Source organism: Musca domestica, unplaced genomic scaffold (assembly GCF_030504385.1).
Source record: "Musca domestica strain aabys unplaced genomic scaffold, Musca_domestica.polishedcontigs.V.1.1 2, whole genome shotgun sequence".
Lineage (NCBI taxonomy): Eukaryota > Metazoa > Arthropoda > Insecta > Diptera > Muscidae > Musca > Musca domestica.
Window position 1 is genome coordinate 12,246,525 of NW_026712249.1, and position 23,834 is coordinate 12,270,358.

The window sequence follows — 23,834 nt, forward strand, 5'->3', positions numbered from 1 at the left end:
TTATATATATAAAATGTATAAAAAGCGACATTAAAATAGAGTAGAGAGTGCCGTTGAAAGTCACCATGCAATTAAATGTTATGAGATTTATTCGATTTTTTACCGAAAGGCTAATATCGGGTTTTTCTAGACTTTAGTGATGTTGTTAATTATAAAATTTAAGAGCGTTTTTTTTTTTGTAGTTGTTGTAATATTTGCTACTTACTTTGACAATTGCCTATTGGTGGCATACGAAAACCAGACAGTGGATCCGTTGAGAATGAAACGGTCTTTGGCCAAAGGCAAAATGGAACTGTTGCTGTTGTCCTAAAATAGATAACACTGTGTTTTGAATGCTTTTTTTATTGGCTGTCCTTAATAAGTTGCAATGAGTATGTATAGGTGTGTGTGTGTGTGTGTATGTTTGTGAGTGGGTTTTTGATGGGTGGGGGAATTTTTTTTGAAATATAAAAATATGGAAGACTTCAAAATGTATTCTATTGAGAGGCATAAAAAGTCGGACCTCAAGTCCAATTTTTCAAAAGAAAAAATTCTTCGTACGTCAGTTGCATTTTTTTCAATAGAAAAAAATCGTCGGACGTCATGTGCTATTTTTCAATAGAAAAAGAATCGTCGAACCTCAGGTCGAATTTTTTTCCATAGAAAAAAAAAATCGTCGGACCTCAGGTCCAATTTTTTTCCATAGAAAAAAATCGTTGGACCTCAGGTCCAATTTTTCCATAGAAAAAAAAAATCGGCGGACCTCAGGTCCAATTTTTTTCCATAGAAAAAAATTCGTCGGACCTCAGGTCCAACTTTTTTTCATAGAAAAATTCGTCGGACCTCAGGTCCAAATTTTTTCAATAGAAAAAATACGTCGGTCCAAATTTTTTCAATAGAAAAGGTCTTTATTAAAGAGAAACATTTTTAAAGGAGGTCCTGCCAAAAGTATTTTCTATAGGTCGTCCATATAGATAAGACCTTGCCTATTGCCTGTGAAGACCTGCAATTTAGAGAAGACATACAAAATGTTTTCTATAGAAGCAGGTCCTCTAAAGTTAATATTGAGAGAAGACCTTGCAAAAGTCTTCTATAGACAGAACTTATGTCAAATTTCTTCAGTTGACAGAAGACTTCCAAAGGCCTTCTATAGAGAAAAGTCTTTTCATCTATACAAGCAATACCTTCCACAGGTTTTCCAAACAAAGGAAATAGAGGAACCTTTCCAGAAGTCTCCTGCGATGTAAGTTCCATTCAAGTCCTTCAGATGTAGAAATATGTTCTTTAGAAGATCATTATTAGGGAGCAAACTTTTGAATATCGGTTCAAAACTGCTTCTAAATGGAGAACTCTTTACAAAGGTTTTCCCAATTGAGAACAAGGCTTGCAAAAGAGAGAAGGCCTTTTGGATTTCTTTATAAACGGATGGAGTTTTTTTTCTGAAGGTAATTTAATGGCTTTCTCTAGCTCGAAGGTCTTTTATGGCTGGAAACTTTTTAAAGAGCTCTCAAAAAAGAAAATGTGCATCTAAAAGTTCTCCTTTGGGAAAAACATCGACGATTACTCTTCAACGGATAAGAGAACCCGGATGATTCCGAAACTTTTTAAGGTCTAGTATAGAAAGAAGATTCCTGACGATATTCTATAAAGAAAATACCTTCGAGAGGTCTTCTATATAAAAAAAAACAATCTTCCAAGAGATAAGACTTCCAAAGATATTTATGTCAAAATAGGGCCTTAATTTGACTTCCAGGGGTACGAGATCTTAAATGGTACTTCTAAGTATTGAAAAGGTTTTCATAGTATCCTGTTGTTAGGAGCTTCTCTTAGGGTATCTTATGGACAAGGAGTTCTTCTACGGATGGATGTGGGTCTTCTATTGACCGAAGACAATTTTGTGGTTTTCTATAGTCCGAAAATCCGCAGACGGTCTTTTGTGAGAGAGGACAATTTTTAACAGGTAGGAAACCTTCTGTGAAACTCTTAGAAGCATGAGGCCCTCTAAGTGACTTCTAAAGAGAGAAGACATACCTAAGGTCTCTATGTCTCAAAAACCTTCAATATTTCTCTCTTCTCTCTCACTTGTCATTTTTTCAAGACCTCATCATCTCCCCCTCCTTTAGAAAACTTTTCAAAATTAAAATAATAAACAAAAAACGACTAACAACAATAAGGACACAACTTAAACGAGATAAATCATTTTGTGGAAAGTCAAAGTAAAATGAATGGAAAATACAATGAATTGCTAGCAAAGGACAATGAAGAGCATTAGCAACAGTAGCAGGACAGAAGTGGTAAAGGAGTCATCTTTTGAAAGCCAACATTTAAGCAGTCCTTTCATTAAGCCAGAATAAACCTCTGTTTTTAGAGAGGAAACAGTAAATAGTTTTATAGAAGACAAATAAAAAAGGGGGGCTATCTATGTATGTGTGTGTGTATCACACATTAAACATTCTTGTGTGTGTGTGTTGTCATTGTGTCTTCCACAAGACAAGCTTAACATATGCAAAATGTAATATATTTGCATCTTTATAAATATTTCAAACTACAAAATGGACGTTTTGTCCTGCTACCGGTTGCCAGTCTGTCGTATTTTTGCATTGTTAACTGTCCTCTTTTTCCAACTTGTCCCGGCCACAATGCCATTCTCTGTCCGTCTGTCTGTCGTTCGTCCTTCTTCTTTTCCTTTCATTGTTTTTGTGGGAAAAGTAACCCTGTCCGTTTGTGCCATTTTTTGCATGCCTTCATTCATGCCCGTAATGTTATTTAGCATAATGAATATTCTTTTGAAAGATGAATTGTTTTCTATGTGAATACCACTGACAATGTGGAGCTGCAGAGCAGAATCTCGATTGGTAGCTAGTGGTGGCAGCCAGCCACATATACACACACACAGATGCAGGGAATAAGTTTTGTTTGTCTTTTCGAGTCATAAACTATCTTTGGATTTTTAAATTACTAGAAATGAAGAGACGAGATGAAGATAAGTCGTTCTTGGTGGGATGATTTAAGTCTGCCCTCCGAAGAACAGTGGGACAAAATTGGGAAAGAAAGGTTTTCGAGTTAAAAGCCATTTTTTCTTGAAAAAAAAAAAACCAAATAAATCCGACCTTTATAAACCTAATTAGAATCCTGAAATTTGAGGTGAGGATCACTCTTGGGTCAGATAAGCCTAAGTTTTTGGAAATTCGTACTAGAACCGTACGAAAAGTTTTAAAAGGTACTAAATTTGGAACCATTGGTATTTGTAATGCGATCTTTAAAAAACCCAACTAGAATCGTGAAATTTTGGGTGAGGATCGCTCTTAGTACGAACGGGTCAGATAAGACTAAGTTTTCGGAATCCTTACTAGAACGGTACGAAAAATATGAAAAGGTCCTAAATGTCCTTTGTATTTGTAATCTGATCTTTAAAAACCATAACTATAATCTTAAAATTTTAGGGTATGGGTCATTCTTGGTCCGAAGGGGTCAGAAAAAGCTGAGTTTTTAGAAATTCGTACTAGAACCGTACGAAAAGTATTAAAAAGTGGTAAATATGGTAGCCTTTGTATTTGTTATCCGATCTTTAATAAACCTAACTAGAATCTTGAAATTTTGTGTGAGGGTCACTCTGGGTGTGAAGGGGCTGAGTTTTTGGAAATTCGTACTAGAACCGTACGAAAAGTAATAAAAGGTGGTAATATGGTAGCATTTGTTGGTAATCCGATCTTTAATAAACCTAACTAGAATCTTGACATTTTGTGTGAGAGTCAATCGGGTGTGAAGGGGTCAGATAAGGCTGAGTTTTTAGACATTCGTATTAGAACCGTACGAAAATTATTAAAAGGTGCTAAATATGGTAGAGGAGCAGTAGAGCTAGAACTCCTCTATTTGGAATGAGGTTCACTGAATCACTGGGGTGAATGATGGATGTACCATAGGGTTTTTGGAAATTCCCACTATAAGTGTACGAAAAGTACTAAAATGTACTGCATTCAGTACCGTTTCGTATCAACGGTTAGAGCTAAAAACTTGAAATTTGGAATGGAACCAGGTTGAGGAGTAAGATCGATGTAAGGAAGAGGTGGTTGTGGAAGTATGCACGAAAAGTACTAAAAGGTACGTAATTTAGTACAATTTGAATGTCAAGGGACGGATGAGCTGAAATCCTGAAATTTGAAATTAACATTACTGGCGGAGCGTGGAATTGGGATATGGAGGAAATTTTCGTAATGTGCACTTTAAGTTTTTAAAGTACTAATTGGTACTAAATTGGTACAATTTCGATTTGGGTGAAGCTTTCGAGCTGGAATTCTGATATTTAGAAATAAGATTTCTAATGAACTATGATGTAGGTAGGTTTTGGAAATTCCTACTCATGTGTACTAAATGGTACCAAATTTGGTACAATTTGGATTTGGGCGAACCAACAGGTTGATTGATTTCTATAAATTGAAATTAGGATTACTGTGGGAGCGTAGGATTGGGGTATCTAGGAAGCTTTACAATTTGTACTTATTTGTACTAAAAGGTACTAAATTTGGTACAATTTAAATTTAGGGTGAAGCGGTGAAGTTGAAATCCTGAAATTTAAAAGTAAGAGTTCTATTGGACTGTATAAAGTAGGCAGTTATGGAAAGTTGTACTTAAGTACTTGTGTACCAAATGGCACAAAATTTGGTACAATTTTGATATGGATGAAGCGATAGAGCTGGAATTTTGAAATTTAGAAATAAGACTACCATTGCATTCTAGGACTGAGGAATGTAGGTAATTTTGGAAATTCGTACTTATGTGTATCAAGTGGTACTAAATTTAGTACAATTAAATTTTGGGAGAGAACTGGTAGAGTTGGAATCCTAAAATTTAAAAAAAAATCTCTATTGGACTGTATGATGTAGGTAGTCATGAAAAGGTGTACTTAAATGCAAAATTTGGTACTTTTTGAATTTGTGTGAACCCATAGAGCTGGTTACCTGAAAATTGAAAATAAGATTACGGTCGGAGTGAAGGATTGGGATGTGTAGTTAATTTTGGAAATTTGTACTATATGTACTAAATAAAGTACACTTTCTATTTGGGCGAACCAACAGGGTGTGGAATTCTAAAATTTGAAATAGGGATTACTGTGGGAGAGCAGTTTGGGGGATGTAGGAAACTTTGGAATTATGTACTTATAAGTACTAAATGATACTCAACTAGGATTTGAGAGAAGCAATAGAGATGATATCCTGAAAATTGTAAATAAGATTTCTGTCCGAGTGTAGGATTGGGATATGGATAGTTTTGGAAATTTTGGTACGATTTGGATTTTATTGAACCTATTGAGCTGGAATTCTGAAATTAAGAATTAAGATTAATGTTGTGAACTAGGATTGGGATATGGGGGTATTTTTTGGAAATTTCTACTTAACACTACTAAATGCTTTAATTTGATATAATTTGGATTTGCGTGAAGCAATAGAGCTGGTGTCCTGAAAATTGGAAAAAAATTACTATCGGAGTATAGGATTGGGACTTGTAGATTTGGAAATTTGTACTTATATGTACTAAAATGTGCTTTGGGTGGAATCCTAAAATTTGAAATTGGAATTACTTTAGAAGTGTAGGATTGGGGTATGTAGTAAACTTTGTAAATTGATACTTATGAGTACTAAATGGTACTACATTTGGTACAAATTAGAATAGTGATGAACCGACGGAGCTGGAATTATATAATTGTACGAAAAGTACTCAGTGGTACAAAATTGGGTATTGTGTGAAGCAATAGAGCTGAATTTTGAAATTTGATATAGATGTCAATATTGGGGTCTGTGGTTCAGCTATGAAGGCTATGAAGTGAAGGTAGTATTTCGAAAATTACTAAATTGAACTAAATTTGGTAATAGGGAAAGTTAAAGAGCCGAAATCCTTAATTTTGGTGGAGAGGGATTGAGTTATAGAGGTGGTTATGGATATAGTACAAAAAGTTACTTGATTTGGTATTGAGTAAATGTACAGAGCTAGAATCTGGAAATTTGATACTACTACAATTAAAAGTACTAAATGGTACTAATTTTGTATCATTGTTGGTGTCTAGGATGGAGAGTTGAGTATTGTTTTGGATATACATCCTAAATATTACTAAATGTGTTACTAGGATAGAACTGAAATTCCGAAATTTACTATTGAGGTTACTTTTGGTTTCTTGGGTTTTCATATGGAGACGTTTGTACAGCAAAATGGGATGTGGGTATATTCTGCAATGGTTTTACTAATATCCTCCGCAGGTAAAATCAAATTGAAAGATTTGAAAAATTTTTTAATGTAAAACAACATTTTTCCTGCAAGGAAAAAACTTATGCGATATAGAAAACCTTGAAAATTTGAAAATTAGGTACGATGTATGAAAAAATATGCTTTTGAGTACTAAAAGGTACCCAAAATAAAGTATACAAATAAAGCAAAATATTCGATTTCTAAGGTCTAGAAGCACTCTTCCAAAGGTCTATCCCTTTTACAGATGTAATTTGAGTCATTTCACTAGTAATTTAAAACATTTCAATTTATTTCTGGATTTTTTTTTTTTTTGAATTCGTAACATTTTCTTAGCATTTTTGTAAGTGTCCTAAAGCATCAGCTCCTTTTGTAAATATTTATATCATATGGCAAAAGAAAAACCTCTTCATCTCACCCACTGTCCAACACTGCATTGAAATATGCATGTATTTGTTATCTCTTCGAGAGAAAGAAAATCTAATGAATTGTGTATTTTATTTAAATGTTTCTTTTTGCCATCAGAATTAAATCTTGTTCTTTGTCTCTGGTATAAGGATTTATGAGATTTTGTTCCTTGACCCTCCTCCCCCTTCCTTCCCTTCTCTCATGTTATAATAAATACATCTATGCATATTATTAACAATGTCTGTTATACAATTTACACAACTTCATATGGATTGTTGTAAAGTGTGAATATGTGAGTGTTTGAGAATGAATGTAAAATGGTGTTGCTGCTGCTTCTGCTGCATACATATTATTTGGAAATACTTACTGGTTTGGAGCGTGGTTCTCGGGGTCCATCGACAGTCACTTTAATGGCCTTGTTGTATGTGGCAATGTGTGGCGGATTTGTTGAAACGGTTATGGTTAAGGTGAAACTTTTCCTGGAATAGAGGAGTAAATTTATGAGCGATTTTTTATTTAAAATTTCAAAAATAATTCTGGATGTAGCAATAAATTTACTGGGATTTCTAAATATCCTAAAAAGAAAATTAAGAAAATTTCTGGATTTTAAAGAAAATTTCTGAGGCCATAGTCGGATAGAGAATATTTCTGAGGCTTTTTTTGAAGAAAATTTCTTTGGCTATAATCGTGGATTTTTTAACACAAGGCTATAATCGTGACTCAACAAAATCTGAGGCTATAATCGTGGATTTTAAAGAACATTTCTGAGGCTATAATCGTGGATTTTTAAAGAAATTTTCTGAGGCAATAATCGTGGATTTAAAAGAAATTCCTAAGACTATAATCCTGGATTCCTAAATAAAATTTCTGAAGATAGAATCGTGGATTTTTAAAAAAATTCTGGGGCTAGAATCGTGGATTTTTAATAAAATTTCTGGGGCTAGAATCGTGGATTTTTTAATAAAATTTCTGGGGCTAGAATCGTGGATTTTTAAACAAATTTCTGGGGCTAGAATCGTGGATTTTTTAATAAAATTTCGGAGGCTATAATCGTGGATTTTTAAATAAATTTCGGAGGCTATAATTGTGGATTTTTAAATAAAATTTCGGAGGCTATAATCGTGGATTTTTAAATAAAATTTCGGAGGCTATAATCGTGGATTTTAAATAAAATTCGGAGGCTATAATAGTGGATTTTTAAATAAAATTTCGGAGGCTATAATCGTGGATTTTTAAAGAAAATTTCGGAGGCTATAATCGTGAATTTTTAAAGAAAATTTCTGAGGCTATAATCGTGGATTTTTAAAGGAAATTTCTGAGGCAATTATCGTGGAGCTATATCGTGGACTTTTAACGAAAATTCTGAGGCTATAATCGTGGATTTTTAAAGGAAATTTCTGAGGTATAATCGTGGATTTTTAAAGAAAATTTCTAAAGCTACAATCGTGGATTTTTAAGGAAAATTTCTGACGCAATAATCGTGGATTTTTAAGGAAAATTTCTGAGGCAATAATCGCGGATTTTTAAAGAAAATTTCTGATGCAATAATCGTGGTTTTTAAAAGAAAATTTCTGAAGCAATAATCGTTGATTTTTAAAAAATTTCGGAGGCTATAATCGTGGATTTTTAAATAAAATTTCGGAGGCTATAATAGTGGATTTTTTAAATAAAATTTCGGAGGCTCTAATCATGGATTTTAATAAATTTCGAGGCTATAATCGTGGATTTTTAAATAAAATTTCGGAGGCTATAATAGTGGATTTTAAATAAAATTTCGGAGGCTATAATCGTGGATTTTAATAAAATTTCGGCGGCTATAATCGTGGATTTTAAATAAAATTTCGGAGGCTATAATCATGGATTTTTAAATAAAATTTCGGAGGCTATAATCGTGGATTTTACAGAAAATTCTGTGGCAATAATCACGGATTTTTACAGAAAATTCTGAGGCTCTAATCGTGGCTTTTTAAAGAGAATTTCTGGGGCTATAATCGTGGATGTTTACAGAAAATTCTGTGGCAATAATCACGGATTTTTACAGAAAATTCTGAGGGCATAATCGTGAGATTTTTAAAGAGACTTTCTGGTCTATAATCGGGATTTTTAAAGAAAAGTTCTGAAAATTTTTTTCTGAGGCTGTAATCATGGATTTTTAAAGAAAAATCTGAAAAAATTTTATGAGGCTATAATCGTAAATTTTTCATGAAAATTTCTGACGATATAAGCGTGGATTTTTAAAGAAAATTTCTGAGACTAGAATCGTGGGTTTTTAGAGAAAATTTATGAGGCTTTATCGTGGACTTTTAAGAAAATTTCGTGGATTTTTGAAGAAAATTTCTGAGGCAATTATCGTGGATTTTTAAAGAAAAATTTCTGAGGCTATAGTCGTGGATTTAAAAAATAAGTTTTCTGAGGCTATTATTCTGACTAAAACTAGGCGCAAAATTGATGCTGTGTGTTCTCTATATTCCTGTGGTTTTCTGTTTTTGTGATTCTGTTTCTTTTATCTCATACTTCCCTCCCACAATTAATTTCAATTCCTCTATCTAGACTTCGTAGAAATTATTCTTTCAATTCAATAACCCAAGGCGTGAGAGTGATAAATCACATATTCGTTTTGAAGCTCCCAAGCACACAAAAAAGTGACATCCCCAAAAAACCCCCTTTTACCCCATTAACGGAATACACCAAGACTACCTTCAGGAAAACAATGAACATTAATACAAACTACATACTACCCAAAATCGTCCTCACCACCCGCGTCCAGAAAATATAAAAGCAAATCCAAAAAGAGACACCAAACCCATACTAAATGGGCGCTCAAAAATGTTTGTGGCCTTAGTGCTGATAATAGTTAAAGGTCGGCACAACCCCTCCTACCCCTTATATTTTACCCTGGAGTCAGATCAGCGATTGTAATAGATAACCAGTGATTTTTTCCCCGCTTTGATTCAATTTGGTTTGTGTTCGGTGTACGTCGTTCGTTCATGGATAGGAATTTACTACCAAAACTAACTGAATTAGATTCCAGGATATTCAAAAAAAAAAAAAAAAAAACACAAAACGCAATGCAAAAATGCGGGATGATGGCGCAAGAAATAGATGTAGTTTTTCTGTGTTTGAATTTCCTCCCCAGGAAACAGAGAAAGCTGGCGATTGAAACACTGAAATCAACAAATGTTGAACAATTGAATTGATTGGCTAACGGATACCCCAAATAACTACAACACAATATGGAACGAAACGAACAAAACCACGGCCATGTTGTATAACAAACAATTCAAGCTCCACACACAACAAACCATGGCTCTATTTAACCATGGATGTTTTTTTTTTTTATATTCTCTGTGAGTGGGTGCGTGTGTGCACCTCGGAAAGGCTACAAATAAATGCTTGTAATACTACAATAAACTACAAACAAAGTCCATTCCATTTCATTTTGGCCAAAGGCAGCAGCAGCTTTTGTATCCCAAAATAGGCAATGCAATTTTCCACAATCCGTCGAACGGGTCTTGTTTGGCCGTTTTGTGTAACGAACATTCGCGCGGTTAATGGAGGCCATTTCTACCATTGCCATCCAGAGAGAGGCCGACGAGAAAATTGCTTTATTTGAATAAACGCGTTGATGCGGTCGCTATTTGCCCCATCAGAGTACACAAACAACCATTTGGGCGCAGGCGAACAAATAAAACTGAAAATTCGAATTATTTGAAGACCAGCAAACAAAGATTCATTCGAAAGCTTAGCAAAGTTTTTTTTTTTTTTTTTGGAAATGTGACAAATTTAGGAAATGTTAAAGAACCTTAGAAATTAATCTGAATCTGACAGGGAATTTTTCTGAACAATATCAACCTTATTTTATTATTAGAATTTTTAATTTAATTTATAATCGTGATATTTTAAATATATTCTAAAGACCAAGAGACCAAATAATCTTGATTTTTAATAAATCTTCCACGATTATAGCCTCTGAAATGTTCTTTAAAAATCCACGTTTATTGTCTCAGAAATTATCTTTAAAAATCCACGTTTATTGTCTCAGAAATTATCTTTAAAAATCCACGATTATAGCCCCAAAAATATTCTCCTGAAATCCCCGAATATGGCTTCAGAAATTTTTTTAAAAATTCACGATTATAGCCCCAGAAATTTTATTAAAAAATGCAAGACTTTTGACTGAGACATTTTCTTAAAAATCCAAGACTTTGCCTGAGACATTTTCTTAAAACAAATCCACGATTATTGCTTCAGAAACTTTTTTAAAATTCACGATTATAGTCCCAGAAATATTCCTCAAAATCCTCGATTATTGTCGCAGGAAAATGTCTTCGGAATTGTTTTAAAAATCCACGATTATAGCCTCAGAAATTTTATTAAAAATCCAAGACTTTTGCCTGAGACATTTTCTTAAAAAATCCAAGACTTTTGCCTGAGACATTTTCTTAAAAAATCCAAGACTTTGCCTGAGACATTTTCTTAAAAAATCCAAGACTTCTGCCTGAGACATTTTCTTAAAAAAAAAACCACGATTATTGCCTCAGAAACCGATTATTGCCTCAGATACTTTTTTAAAAATCCACGATTATAGCCCCAGAAACATTCTTTAAAAATTCACGATTATGTCCCAGAAATATTCTTTAAAAATCCACGATTATTGTCGCAGAAAATGTCTTCGGAATTGTTTTAAAAATCCACGATTATAGCCTCAGAAATTTTCTTTAAAAATCCACGATTATAGCCTTAGAAATTTTCTTTAAAAATCTACGATTATTGCCTCAGAAATTTTCTTTAAAAATCCACGATTATTGTCTCAGAAATTTTCTTTAAAAATCTACGATTATTGCCTCAGAAATTTCTTTAAAAAATCCACGATTATTGCCTCAGAAATTTTCTTTAAAAATCCACGATTATTGCCTCAGAAATTTTCTTTAAAAATCCACGATTATTGCCTCAGAAATTTTCTTTAAAAATCCACGATTATTGCCTCAGAAATTGTCTTTAAAAATCCACGATTATTGCCTCAGAAATTTTCTTTAAAAATCCACGATTATTGCCTCAAAAAATTTCTTTAAAAAATCCACGATTATTGCCTCAGAGATTTTCTTTAAAATCTTCGGTTATTGCCTCAGACATTTTCTTTAAAAATCCACGATTATTGCCTCAGACATTTTCTTTAAAAATCTTCGGTTATTGCCTCAGAAATTTTCTATAAAAATCCACGATTATTGCCTCAGAGATTTTCTATAAAAATCCACGATTATTTCTTCAGAAATTTTCTTGCAAATTCCACGATTATAAGCTCAGAATATTTCTTAAAAATTTTTCTTGAAAATCCACGCTAATAGCCTCAGAAAATTGTTTTAATAATCCACGATTATAGACTCAGAAACTTTCTTTAAAAATACACAATTATATCCTCAGAAATTTTCTTCAGAATTTTCAAACCACGGTTTTAGCCCCAGCATTGTTTTAAATCTCCGATTAAGCCATTGAAATGTTTCTTAAAAACTCACGATTGCAGCCTCAGAAATCTTCTTAAAAATAGCATCAGAAAATTTCGCCAATTTTGGCCTTAAATTATCTAAAATCGATTAGTTTTTTTTTTTCTTAAATCCACGATTATTGCCTCAGAAATTCTCTTTAAAATCCAAGTTTATTGCCTCAGAAATTTTCTATAAAAATCCACGATTATTGTCTCAGAAATTATCTTCAGAATTTCAAACCACGATTATAGCCCCAGCATTTTTTAAATCTCCGATTAAGCCATTGAAATTTTTCTTAAAAATACACGATTGCAGCCTCAGAAATTGTCTTAAAAATAGCCTCAGAAAATTTCCCCGATTTTAGCCTTAAAATATCTAAAATCGATTAGTGGACCAGTACAATAGTGTATATGGAAGATTATATAGTCCTTTTTTAATATTACGATCCTTGTCCTCATTTCCATACACGTGTGGAATGGCTAAATCGAGATAGGATTCTTTACTTGACAACGAATATTTCGATGTTAATGTTGTGCAGATTCATCTTCCCTAAGATTTCCTTTTTTCATTCTTCGTCTTGTCCTTTTTCCACCTCCGGAGATCTTTTCTAAGATAAAAAAAAACACAAGTGGCTACGAAAGTTCTACCCAACGGTAAATATTTAACCGGTGGTTAGACAAAAAGAAAAGATTTATCACTTAACTTCAACCCTTTTTTCTTCTGTTTGACAAACAAGACAACGTTTCGTGGAAAAGTTTATTTCGTCTTCTTGTTTTTTTGACTGAAATTTAATTAACTCATTTAACGCTTTCAAATACGTGTTCAACGTATCCAATGGAGTACTACTACATGTGTGTTTGTTGGGTGTCACCAACAGTGACACAAAGAGTTTTAATTAAAATAAAATTACCGTGGAAATTTAGCCAGTTTTGTTCTGTTACCTTCACTCAGCAACAAGAAATTAAGGACATACGCAAAGGAGTATTTGTCATTCATTTGTATTTTTGTCGGAAAAGAAATTAATCACATATGCTGAGAAAGATAAATTCGGATACTTATATACTAGCAATGTGAATGTATACTCATACTTTGGGAATGTTTAAATGTTACTTGTGTTTCTCAAGACAATGAAATTGAAATCACTTTTTTTTCCGCAATCCACTTCTAGAAGTTACATATTTGTTTTCTGGTTCTGAGCAACTCTTATAATTTTTTACAGAACTATATGTTAAGGGTATTATACATTTGATTGGGTCAACAATTTGTAACATCTCCAAATATTGGTCTATATGTGTCAATCCGTCCCCGATCCTCAGTAATTTTTTGCACGAAGTTAGTTAGGGTCACAATAGAAGCCTATTGTTTTTGGAGAGTATTGCAAAATATTTGGTCGACATGCAATCGTCATCCAGTTCACAATTATAGAACAACCGACGTGGAATGTATCAGGGTAGAGTTTAGGACAGGGCAGAAGCCCACCACTTTGGATGGTCATCCGTTAATATTAAGCGGATAAAATTGATCACAAGTTTTGTGCGAAAAATACCAACAATTCTGTTCAGCCGTATATGCGGAAATGGAATTAAAAGTGAAATCAAATATACATAAAAATGTTAGTTCTGACTTTTTCCTTGATGCTGATTTCATAGACCTATATAGTCAGAAACGGGAAAAACATGGAAAAGAACTTGCAATTTCGGAATTCTGTTTAGCATTCCTGTTAAAGCGACAGAGGGCGTAATTAGAAGGGCAATCGCCCAAAAATGTGCATTTGTTCACATTTTTAATAAAAATCGAGTCAGTATTAGTTTTCTGGAAAATTTTGGTTTCAGATATATGAGGATCGCTTGAGTGGATGAACATAAAAATTACTATATCCGATTTTTATACCCTCAGCCATACCTCAGCTAGAGAGGGTATATATCATTTCATGCGGCCAAAGCATGCCCATTTAAAGAACGGTATTATACCCTATGTCTCTTTGAACTGCTTGATGCGTACGTTAACTGTCGAAGGAATTATTCTATCTGGTCCAAACTTGAGACATCGTAATAAAAATAAAATTATTGTCAAACTTAGATCGAGTTCGGATATCAAAACATCGATCCTCTCCATCTTCCATATATATATATATATATATATATATATATATATATATATATATATATATCTATAATATATATATATATATATATATACTATATATATATATATATATATATATATATATATATATATGTATATATATATATATATATGTATATATATATATATATATATATATATATATATATATATATATATATATATATATATATATATATATATATATATATATAATTTTATTAACCCATGGTCTGGTGAAAAGATAATAATTTATCCGTCCAGTCCTTGTGGTACCTCCCCCCAAAGGGTCAAAGTTTTGAATAAACAAAACGATCATGAAATCCGAAATACTCCTCCGGTTCTCTCATTATTTTAAACATACTATTATTTCTACTAACACAAGATCTACTGTAAAGATGGGCATTATTGGTTCAATAGTTCTGGTACCTCCCGCACAAAAGGTAGAAATTATCAAAAAAAACTAAATAAAAAAATTTTTCTGCGGAGAAAGAGAAAGGATAATCAAATTTTGCTCCAACTTTGCAAATCAGGCGCGAAAATGGACTATATCGGTTCACTCCATCAAGTATTTCCCCCACAAAGCATCAAAAATTTTGAATAATTATAACTCTTATAAATGTGATGTAAGAGAATTCACACATCCCAATAGTTTTATTAACCCACGGTCTGATGAAAGGAGAATACTTTATCCGTCTACTCCTTGCGGTACCTCCCCCACAAAGGGTCAAAGTTTTGAATAACAAAAAGATTATGAAATCCGAAATACTAATCAGGTTATCTTATTATTTCACACTTACTATTATTTCTATTAACAGAAACTCTGCTGAGAAGATATCGGTTCACTCCTTCTGGTACCTCCCCCAAAAGGAATCAACATTTTAAATGCACATGAAGCTAATACAACGCTAAATTAACATCGAATTACATTCAGACTTGTTACTTCTCAATATTTCCACCAACACAAGATCTGTTATAAAAATGGTAGAGATCGGACCATTTCTTCTGATACCTCCTCCACGTAGGATTTAAGATTTTTACAAACAAAGCACTCAAAGAAACCGAAATATCCAACCCTCTTCCAATTTCACACATACAAACATTTTTGCCAACACAAGATCTGGTGTTAAGATGATATACATCTGTGAACGCCTTCTGGTACCTCAGCCACAAAGAGACACAATTTTCAATACTTTTATCTGTCATTGCTTTCCAAAATACTTCAGACACAATAGTCCAAAGGATTGGTATCCGGAGATTTTGGTAGCCATTGTGTGCTGCAAATGAAGCGAGGAACCCATTTTGTAATCATTCTTGGGTGGCGCATGCTGAGTGCGATGGAGCAGAGTCATGTCAGTTCAAGGTCTGTGGTTAAAGTGTTTGCGTGCCCAAGGCTTTAACACACCCTCCAGAATATTTTCGCGATAAAATTCGGAATTTATTCTGATGCCACGGTCGATTAATACGAGCGGAGAGCGAACATCGGCTTTTATGGCGCCCGCATCATCACCATAGCAGGCGCTTGAGTTTTGGTGGCCAACCGAAGGTGCACATTTTCAGGTGACCTTTTTAAAGGTCAGCAAGTAAACACGATCATGTGGTTTGTTTACAAACTGCTGGACAACGAATATTTTCTCATCGCAGAAATTTTCAATACTTTTATCTGTCATAACTTGCGAAACAAGTCAGCGATTCTACACAAATTGCTATATTTAAATATTTCTCTGACGCAGGAACCTGAGATGAAAAAATCCTTGTTTTTGATTTTGCATAAAGTTGGATATAAATGTTCGATTTTCTTGTAATTTTGCCCATCCATTAAGTATTAAAATGGAATACTTCGATCGGCTATATCTTTGTACCTCCGCACATTTTAAAATGTTCGAAAATTATCACATATCTCACATGAAGTGAGGGAAATAACCAATTTAGTTTAAACCTGCCACGTCGCAATGTTTCTATCATAATTATTTAGGTCCGATACGAAATGGATAATATTGGTCCATTCCTTTGGAACCTACTCCATAGAGGGTTAACAATTTGAGTTATCATGATAGAAGTAAAATTATATTTAAGTAATCGAGCATTAGCTGAGGGTATACATCTGTCGACAAAATCGACTAACACTTTTTCGCTTGTTAGCTCTACTTTCATAATCTGCTGTATTTCCCTCGTAATTATTGAAAAAAATTAAATATATCGCACAGTGTTATAAAGAGCTAAAAATAAAAAAACACGTATTTCGGCGTTTTGAAGGTTTACATCGCAAAGTGACCTAAATAGAATTGTTCGGATTAAAATTCCTTGGGATGCTTGCTTTTTAGTTATACCGTTTTTTCTGCAATATAAACCATTTTGGGGGCCCAATCAACAAAAATTTAATTTTTGTGCTTCACATTTGCCTTATAGTCAACGTAACCTGAAGCATGTGATTATAAGGTTGGAGAACTCTCGGATGTACCCAGTGGCTCGTTTTTAACACTTAAAACATTTTCTAGCAGAGAGGTTTGGTTTTATCTCTTTTATATAAATTGCGAAATTTCCTTCTGGAATATTGCTTTGAACTATTTCTAGCCTCACCCACACACTAACGAATCCATTTCGTGTTTAACAATAAACTCTATTAGCCAAAACAATTGCACTTTGGCAAAATAATTTTCTATTACACTAAAAATAAAATTGCTATATAATTGCTTGCAAAAAAAAATCTAGAGGAGAGCGAACTTTTAATTTGCAATGCGTTAAAAAACAAGAATACCACTTAACAAGTTTTATCTTGAATAGCGGTGAACAGCGATGGTATGACAGATTTCTGTCTTTCACATCTGACGCTGGCCCATAGAATGGCTGCTGGAAAATCCCTTTACTTCAAACAAACAATACAAAACACTTAAACAACCCAGAAAACAACAGCAATTTGGTTGCAGCAGCAACAGTGAAATTCCGTTGCTCCATGGCAGACCATCAACATTTTCAACTGCTTTTAGGAAGGTTTTTTTGTTTTTGGCCAAAAAAAATGCTATCCTTGACCATAGAAAACAATGCCCAGCCTTTTGTGTAAGGCTGAGTTAACAACTGTTTTTTAGAGCAATGAGTTCCCTGTTTTTTCCCTTCTATCTTTGTCTTCAAAGGCAAAAAAAGGCCACACCAATTGCTGTGTGGTCGTTTGTGTGTATGTGTGAGTTTTGAAAACAACAATATAACACGCAGCAATTTACACTTTTGTTTCCCTGTTTCCTTACTGCGGGATGGAAGTAGAAACTCTGGAACAATTTGTTTTCTACAACGGTTTTGTATTCATTTTGTTGGGGGAAAAACTCTTTTTTTTGGTGTTGTCCAACAAATAAAAAAATATTTTCCCGCTTATCACAAAAGTTCATTAAGTGTTGACCAAAAAACGCAAACTTCTTCTTCGTTGGCCTCTGTGTGAACGAAATTAAATATCAAAAGTTAAAAAACTCTGTCATTTTATTAACAAAGAGCAAGGAAAAAAGGAAATATTGTCCTGCAAGGGAAATTCCAAAACAAATGGCAATGGTAGTTACTTTTTATTTTTTGTTTCCGATTTTTAAATTAAATGAATGTATGTGTTAGATTGATAAATTAAGTTATGGAGGTTTAACAATCAATGGAATTGCAATTTTCGAATTCCGAAAAAAGGAAAGTTGGTCTGAATTGTGCTAGGTTTATGCTCAATTGAGCCGATTTTTTTTTTCAAAATTCGAAAAAATTTCTGAGATATTCGAAAAAAGATTTTTTTCAAAAAAATCTGAGACAATTGCAATTTTCGAATTTAAAATTGTACTGAGTTGTACTCGGTTTGTGCCCATTTATGCCGTAAAATTATTTCGATATCTTCTACCAATTTCAAAAAAAAACGACAAATTCGAAAGTAGGCCAGAATTGTAATTTTCGAATTTCGAAAAATTAGGAATTGTGCTGTGTGCTTTTTTTGACGAAAAATTGTGCTAAGTGAGTACAACTCAGTGCAATTTACCACATCTCAAAATTTGAATTTTTACAACAATAACAGCAATTTTTCTGAAAAATACTGTTTTTTTCGAAATTGTTATATCATTAAAACGGTTAAAGATATTGAGAATAAAACGGCACAAATCAAGCACAACTCTTAATTTTTCGAAATTCGCAAATTGCAATTTTGGCATACTTTCGAAACTGTCGTTTTTTTCGGAATTGGTAAGAGATATCGAAAAAAATTTTTAACGGCACAAATGGGCACAAAACGAGTGCAACTCAGCACAACTTTAATTTTTTCTAAATTCGAAAATTGCAATTCTCAGAATTTTTTTCGAGGGTCGAAAAAATCGGCACAATTGAGCACAAACCTAGCACAATTCAGCACAACTTTCCTTTTTTCAAAATCCGAAAATTGCAATTCCAACGGACACCACATCGCTAGTTAGACACACAGAGTACTGGCGGTGGGCGTATGATTGTTGCAAACATTGAGTAATGTATCTCATACGTACCAACGGACCTACGACGATCATTTAATTTTTTATTTTACAGAACAACACAAGCAAAAATTACAGGAAAAATCCAGCAGATTATATAGAGTGTAGGACACGTATAACGTCGTTTTGGAAGTTTACATCGCAAAGTAGCCTGAATATAGGAGACACGTTCCCGAATTAACCAAATTGTTCTTAATTTTTGAATTAAGATTCCCTGAAATCCATTCATTCGCCATAATTTTTACATTTTTTTTTTTTAAATTTTATTGAATGAAATCAAAAAATGTCGGAGGAAATAGAATCAAATTTCAGAATAATTTTGAATTGGTCACCTTTGGCACGAATTATGGCCTTCAAACGGCCAATGAAACCGTCACACGCTGCCCGAATGTTGCTCTGAGGTATTTCGTACCATTCCCGGCGAAGCGCTTACTTGAGGTGATCGACACTTTAGTATTTTTAGTGCCAACCTAGGCTTTCCAAAATACTCCAGACACAATAGTCCAACGGATTGGTATCCGGAGATTTTGGTGGCTATTGTGCCCTGGAAATTAAGTGAGGAACCTCATTTTGTAACCATTCTTGGGTGGCGCATGCTGAGTGCTATGGTGCTGAGTCCTGTTGGAATGTCCAAGGTCTGCGGCCCAAAAGTTTTGCGTGCCCAAGGCTTTAATACACCCTCCAGAATATTTTTGCGACAATATTCGGCATTTATTCTGATGCCACGGTCGATTAATATTGACCATCGGCTGTTATTGCGGCCCACACCATCACCATAGCCGGCTCTTGAGTTCTGATGGCTAACCGAAGGTGCACATTTTCAGCTGACCTCTTTGGTAAGTAAACGCTATCATTTTTTGTCTACAAACTGCTGGATAACGAATGTTTTCTCATCAGAGCGGAGAAAACCAAATTCGGCAGTTCACAACTTTCGGCCAAGCGGAGGAACTCTTTAGCTCTTTTGTGTCTGTTTTCTTTCTGTTGGGGTGTAAGTTCTTGCACCTTTTGGAATTTCAAGGGCTTTTCCCCGAGCTTATTTTCCAAAATTTGGCGTATTGAATATTGTGATATGTTCAGCTCACGAGCCATTTTTCGGCCACTGCGATGCTGGTTTCGATCAAGTCGCTTACTTACTTTTCGAACCATTTCTGCTGATGTTGCTGTTTTCTACCGTCCACTTCCATGACGTTGGGCTACTCTACTAGTATCACGGTAACGATGAATTCACATTCAAATGCTGAAGTGCTCTAACGATAGCCACTTGTGGTTTTCCAGCCAAATGTAAAGAAATCAAACTATCGCGCTTGAATTCCATCACGAATAACTTTTTTCTGGAAAATTCTCACCAAAATGCTTTTGTACGCTTGTAACTAATATAATGAGCTGTCACTGGAACATTTTTAACAGCTGTCGGACGAGTGGCTTATTAAATGACAGCAGTCTGAAGTTGGTTGCAGTTTTTATACCCTCCACCATACTATGGTGGGTAAATTAACTTTGTCATTCCGTTACATGTTTTTTTTTTGCCAGTAGGCAGGTTAAGTTCGTACATGGGTCATGTAGGTCCACGTTTTCGTATAGCCCCTATATAACGGTACCTCCCGATATTCCGCATTTTGATGATTTTAGCGACATTATTCACTGGAACCGTTTCAAATTTGGCATTTGAAGTTCGAAATGGATACTACAGCCTAAGACAGAAAATTGTCTGTGCAGATCCACGTCTTCGTATAGCCTCCATATAACGGTACCTCCCGGTATTCGGTATTTTCATGATTTTAGCGTCATTATTCACCGGAGTAGTTTCAAATTACGTATCTAGAGTTCGTAAAGGGAACTCCAGTCTGTGACAGAAAATTGTCTATGCAGGTCTAGGTCTTCGTATAGGCCCCGTATATCAGTACCTCCCTATATTCGGCATTTTGACGATTTTAGCAACAATATTCATAGAAATTGTTTGAGATGTAGTATTTGAAGTTTCGTAATGGATGCTACAGACTGTCACAGAAAATTGTCTATGCAGGTCCAGATCTTCGATATGGTACCTCCCTGTATACGGTATTTTGATGATTTTAGCCACATTATTCACCGTTTATTTCAAGTTTCATGTTTATTTCGTATATACACCAATATAACGGCTATATTTGGTATTTTTTAAGATTTTAGCAGTACTTTTAAGGGATTTTATTTTTTTTTTCGAAAATTTCCGAATTCGTTCCAAATGGTGGAGGGTATTCAAAGTTCGGGCCGGCCGAACTTTTTGCTTTTTAACTTGTTTCATGTCACCCTGGATATAGATGTAAAATGGACCACAACAACTAACAACACGACGGAGTGCTAAGGTTAATATCTGTGCAGTGCTCTATGACATTATTTCAAAAGCGAAATCTTCCAAAATGGAATTGGACTTCTAACATATTGTAGTGTTGTAGGATATCGACCCCATACGACTATAGCCTTTGCTTACTTGTTTAACCTGCAGTCATATGAAATTATGAATACTAACGCTTATTTTTTTGTACAAGGCATTTTATGGTTCTATGACATATCAGATCTCCATGAAATTTTATTACCTTCTTAAGGCCAAATATTTACATGTTATTTGTTTCGCTAATTGCCCCATTTGTTGACATTTTTAATGGCGTTAAATGACTTCAGTTAAGATGGCACTACCAACATTGTGGTGGTTAACCTCTTTTGGCAAACATTTGATGGCAATATTTTATGGTTATTTACGCCTTACATGCAACAAAGTATTTTCGTGGAAAATCTTAAAAACACCAATAACACGTGTTTTATTGAAGCTAATAAATCGCAACCTACACCATTTAATATTTATTTACTCAAATCAACAAATATTCGGCAATAAAATTCGGCTAAGAAAGCCTCTACTCACCTCGACCGCTTCGCCCCACAAAACGTAAATCGTTAAATTTGGCCACCTGATTCTTCATTACCGCCGTTGAGTTCCGCAGCTCTGCACAGTAGTTCTCATCGTTGCCCGCTCGCACCGTCACCATTGTCCCGTCCATAATATCGCCCAGCGAAACAACTTTAAATGCCACCGGTAATGTCTTGTTCGAACGCCAGTGCGGCGGCAGCACGGTACACACAAACAACGGGCTACTGGTTCGTATCAATTCACCCGGATGTTCGGTAAGAAAATCGCCCAATGTACGTTCGGCCAAAATATCCGAAGTCATTTTTGTGTAGGCCTCATTGAGCAGTTGAGCTGCTGTGGGCGGAGTATTTTGTTCTGTGGAATTGTTATTGTTACCATTCGAACTGTTGTTGGTATTTGTGTTATTCGAACTCGCGTTGTTGTTATTCTGTGTATTCGAATTGTTGTTGTTGTTGCTGTTCGCAGTATTGGAGGCGGCCGTGTTGTTGGCATTGTTGGCCCCACCTCCACCATTTGTTGTCGTCGTGAGATGCATTTTTGCCTCAAAGTTGTTCACTTTGTGGTTGGAATGCAGCGCTGCAGTTGCTGGCGTTGGATAGTGCTGCGTGCTGTGCTGCTGCTGCGGCTGTTGGTGGTGGTGGTGTTGGGTGCTTTGGCCGTAATTGGCGGCAACGACTTGTTTGAAACGCACAATTTTTGTAGAGTTCTGGGCAACGTCTGGAGAAAGAAGATCAATTTTTAATTTCTTTGGGGGAAATTAATTTTCAATTTGAAGATTTGATGCAGATTTTTGTTTCACGGATGCTTTGCGGATTTAGAGAAGCGCCATCTGCAAGAAAAGATACAAAATTAAATAAATTAATTAAAATTAAAAAACAGGAAACAAAATAATTTGTAAAAATTGAGACCATAATCGGCTCGAATACAAAGACCGTCATGTAGCTCGTCAGTGGGGTATTTCCCTCTAAAAACTCTCTTAGGACGACTTTGTGGTCCTCTGAAGAAACGGACTTTCCGTCCTCTGGTGGTCTATAGAGACGACTTGTTGATCATCTATAGCAACGACTGTTTGTTTGTCTATAGAGACGATTTTTTGGTCGTCTGTAGAGACGACTTTTAGGGTTGTCTATGGAGACGAGACGGTTTCAAAAGTCGTCTCCATAGACGACTTTTAAAGTCATCTATGGAGACGACTTTTGAAGTCATCTATGGAGACGACTTTTGAAATCGTCTATGGAGACGACTTTTGAAGTCGTCTATGGAGACGACTTTTGAAGTCATCTATGGAGACGACTTTTGAAACCGTCTAAGGAGACGACTTTTGAAGTCGTCTATGGAGACGACTTTTGAAATCATCAATGGAGACGACTTTTGAAGTCGTCTATGGAGACGACTTTTGAAGTCGTCTATGGAGACGACTTTTGAAGTCATCTATGGAGACGACTTTTGAAATCATCTATGGAGACGACTTTTCAAGTCATCCATGGAGACGACTTTTGAAGTCATCTATGGAGACGACTTTTGAAATAGTCTATGGAGACGACTTTTGAAGTCGTCTATCGAGACGACTTTTGAAGTCGCCTATAGAGACGACTTTTTAAATCGTCTATGGATACGACTTTTGAAGTCGTCTATCGAGACGACTTTTGAAATCATCTATGGACACGACTTTTGAAGTCGTCTATGGAGACGACTTTTGAAGTCGCCTATAGAGACGACTTTCAGGTCGTCTATGGAGACGACTTTTAAAGTCGTCTATGGAGACGACTTTTGAAGTCGTCTATGGAGACGACTTTTGAAGTCGTCTATGGAGACGACTTTTGAAGTCGTCTATGGAGAATACTTTTGAAGTCGTCTATGGAGACGACTTTTGAAGTCATCTATGGAGACGACTTTCAGGTCGTCTATGGAGACGACTTTTGAAGTCATCTATGGAGACGACTTTTGAAGTCATCTATGGAGACGACTTTTGAAGTCGTCTATGGAGACGACTTTTGAAGTCGTCTATGGAGACGACTTTTGAAGTCGTCTATTGAGACGACTTTTGAAGTCATCTATGGAGACGACTTTTGAAGTCATCTATGGAGACGACTTTTGAAGTCATCTATGGAGACGACTTCTGCAGTCATCTATGGAGACGACTTTTGAAATCGTCTATGGAGACGACTTTTGAAGTCGCCTATAGAAACGACTTTTAAAGTCGTCTATGGAGACGACTTTTGAAGT

General features: G+C 34.9%; 1 protein-coding gene across 1 annotated transcript; it reads right to left on the reverse strand.

Annotated features, from left to right (window-relative positions):
- Positions 1–217: 217 nt before the first annotated feature.
- Positions 218–22,410, reverse strand: LOC131802151 (protein lozenge-like). The gene is made up of 4 exons (XM_059121641.1): positions 21,599–22,410; positions 6,988–7,103; positions 2,618–2,626; positions 218–321 (listed from the first exon to the last, which is right to left on the reverse strand). The coding sequence occupies exons 1-4, from the start codon at positions 22,141–22,143 to the stop codon at positions 218–220; spliced, it is 774 nt and encodes a 257-aa protein (XP_058977624.1). The 5' UTR covers positions 22,144–22,410.
- Positions 22,411–23,834: the final 1,424 nt, after the last annotated feature.

What these genes read in the sequence shown, in the direction of transcription:
- LOC131802151 (XM_059121641.1), bottom strand. Translation starts at nt 22,143, where the DNA reads ATGCATCTCACGACGACAACAAATGGTGGAGGTGGGGCCAACAATGCC. An exon ending in GGGCGAAGCGGTCGAGGTGA is followed by an intron (nt 7,104 to 21,598) that starts GTAGAGGCTTTC and finishes CCTCTATTCCAG; the next exon opens with GAAAAGTTTCACCTTAACCA.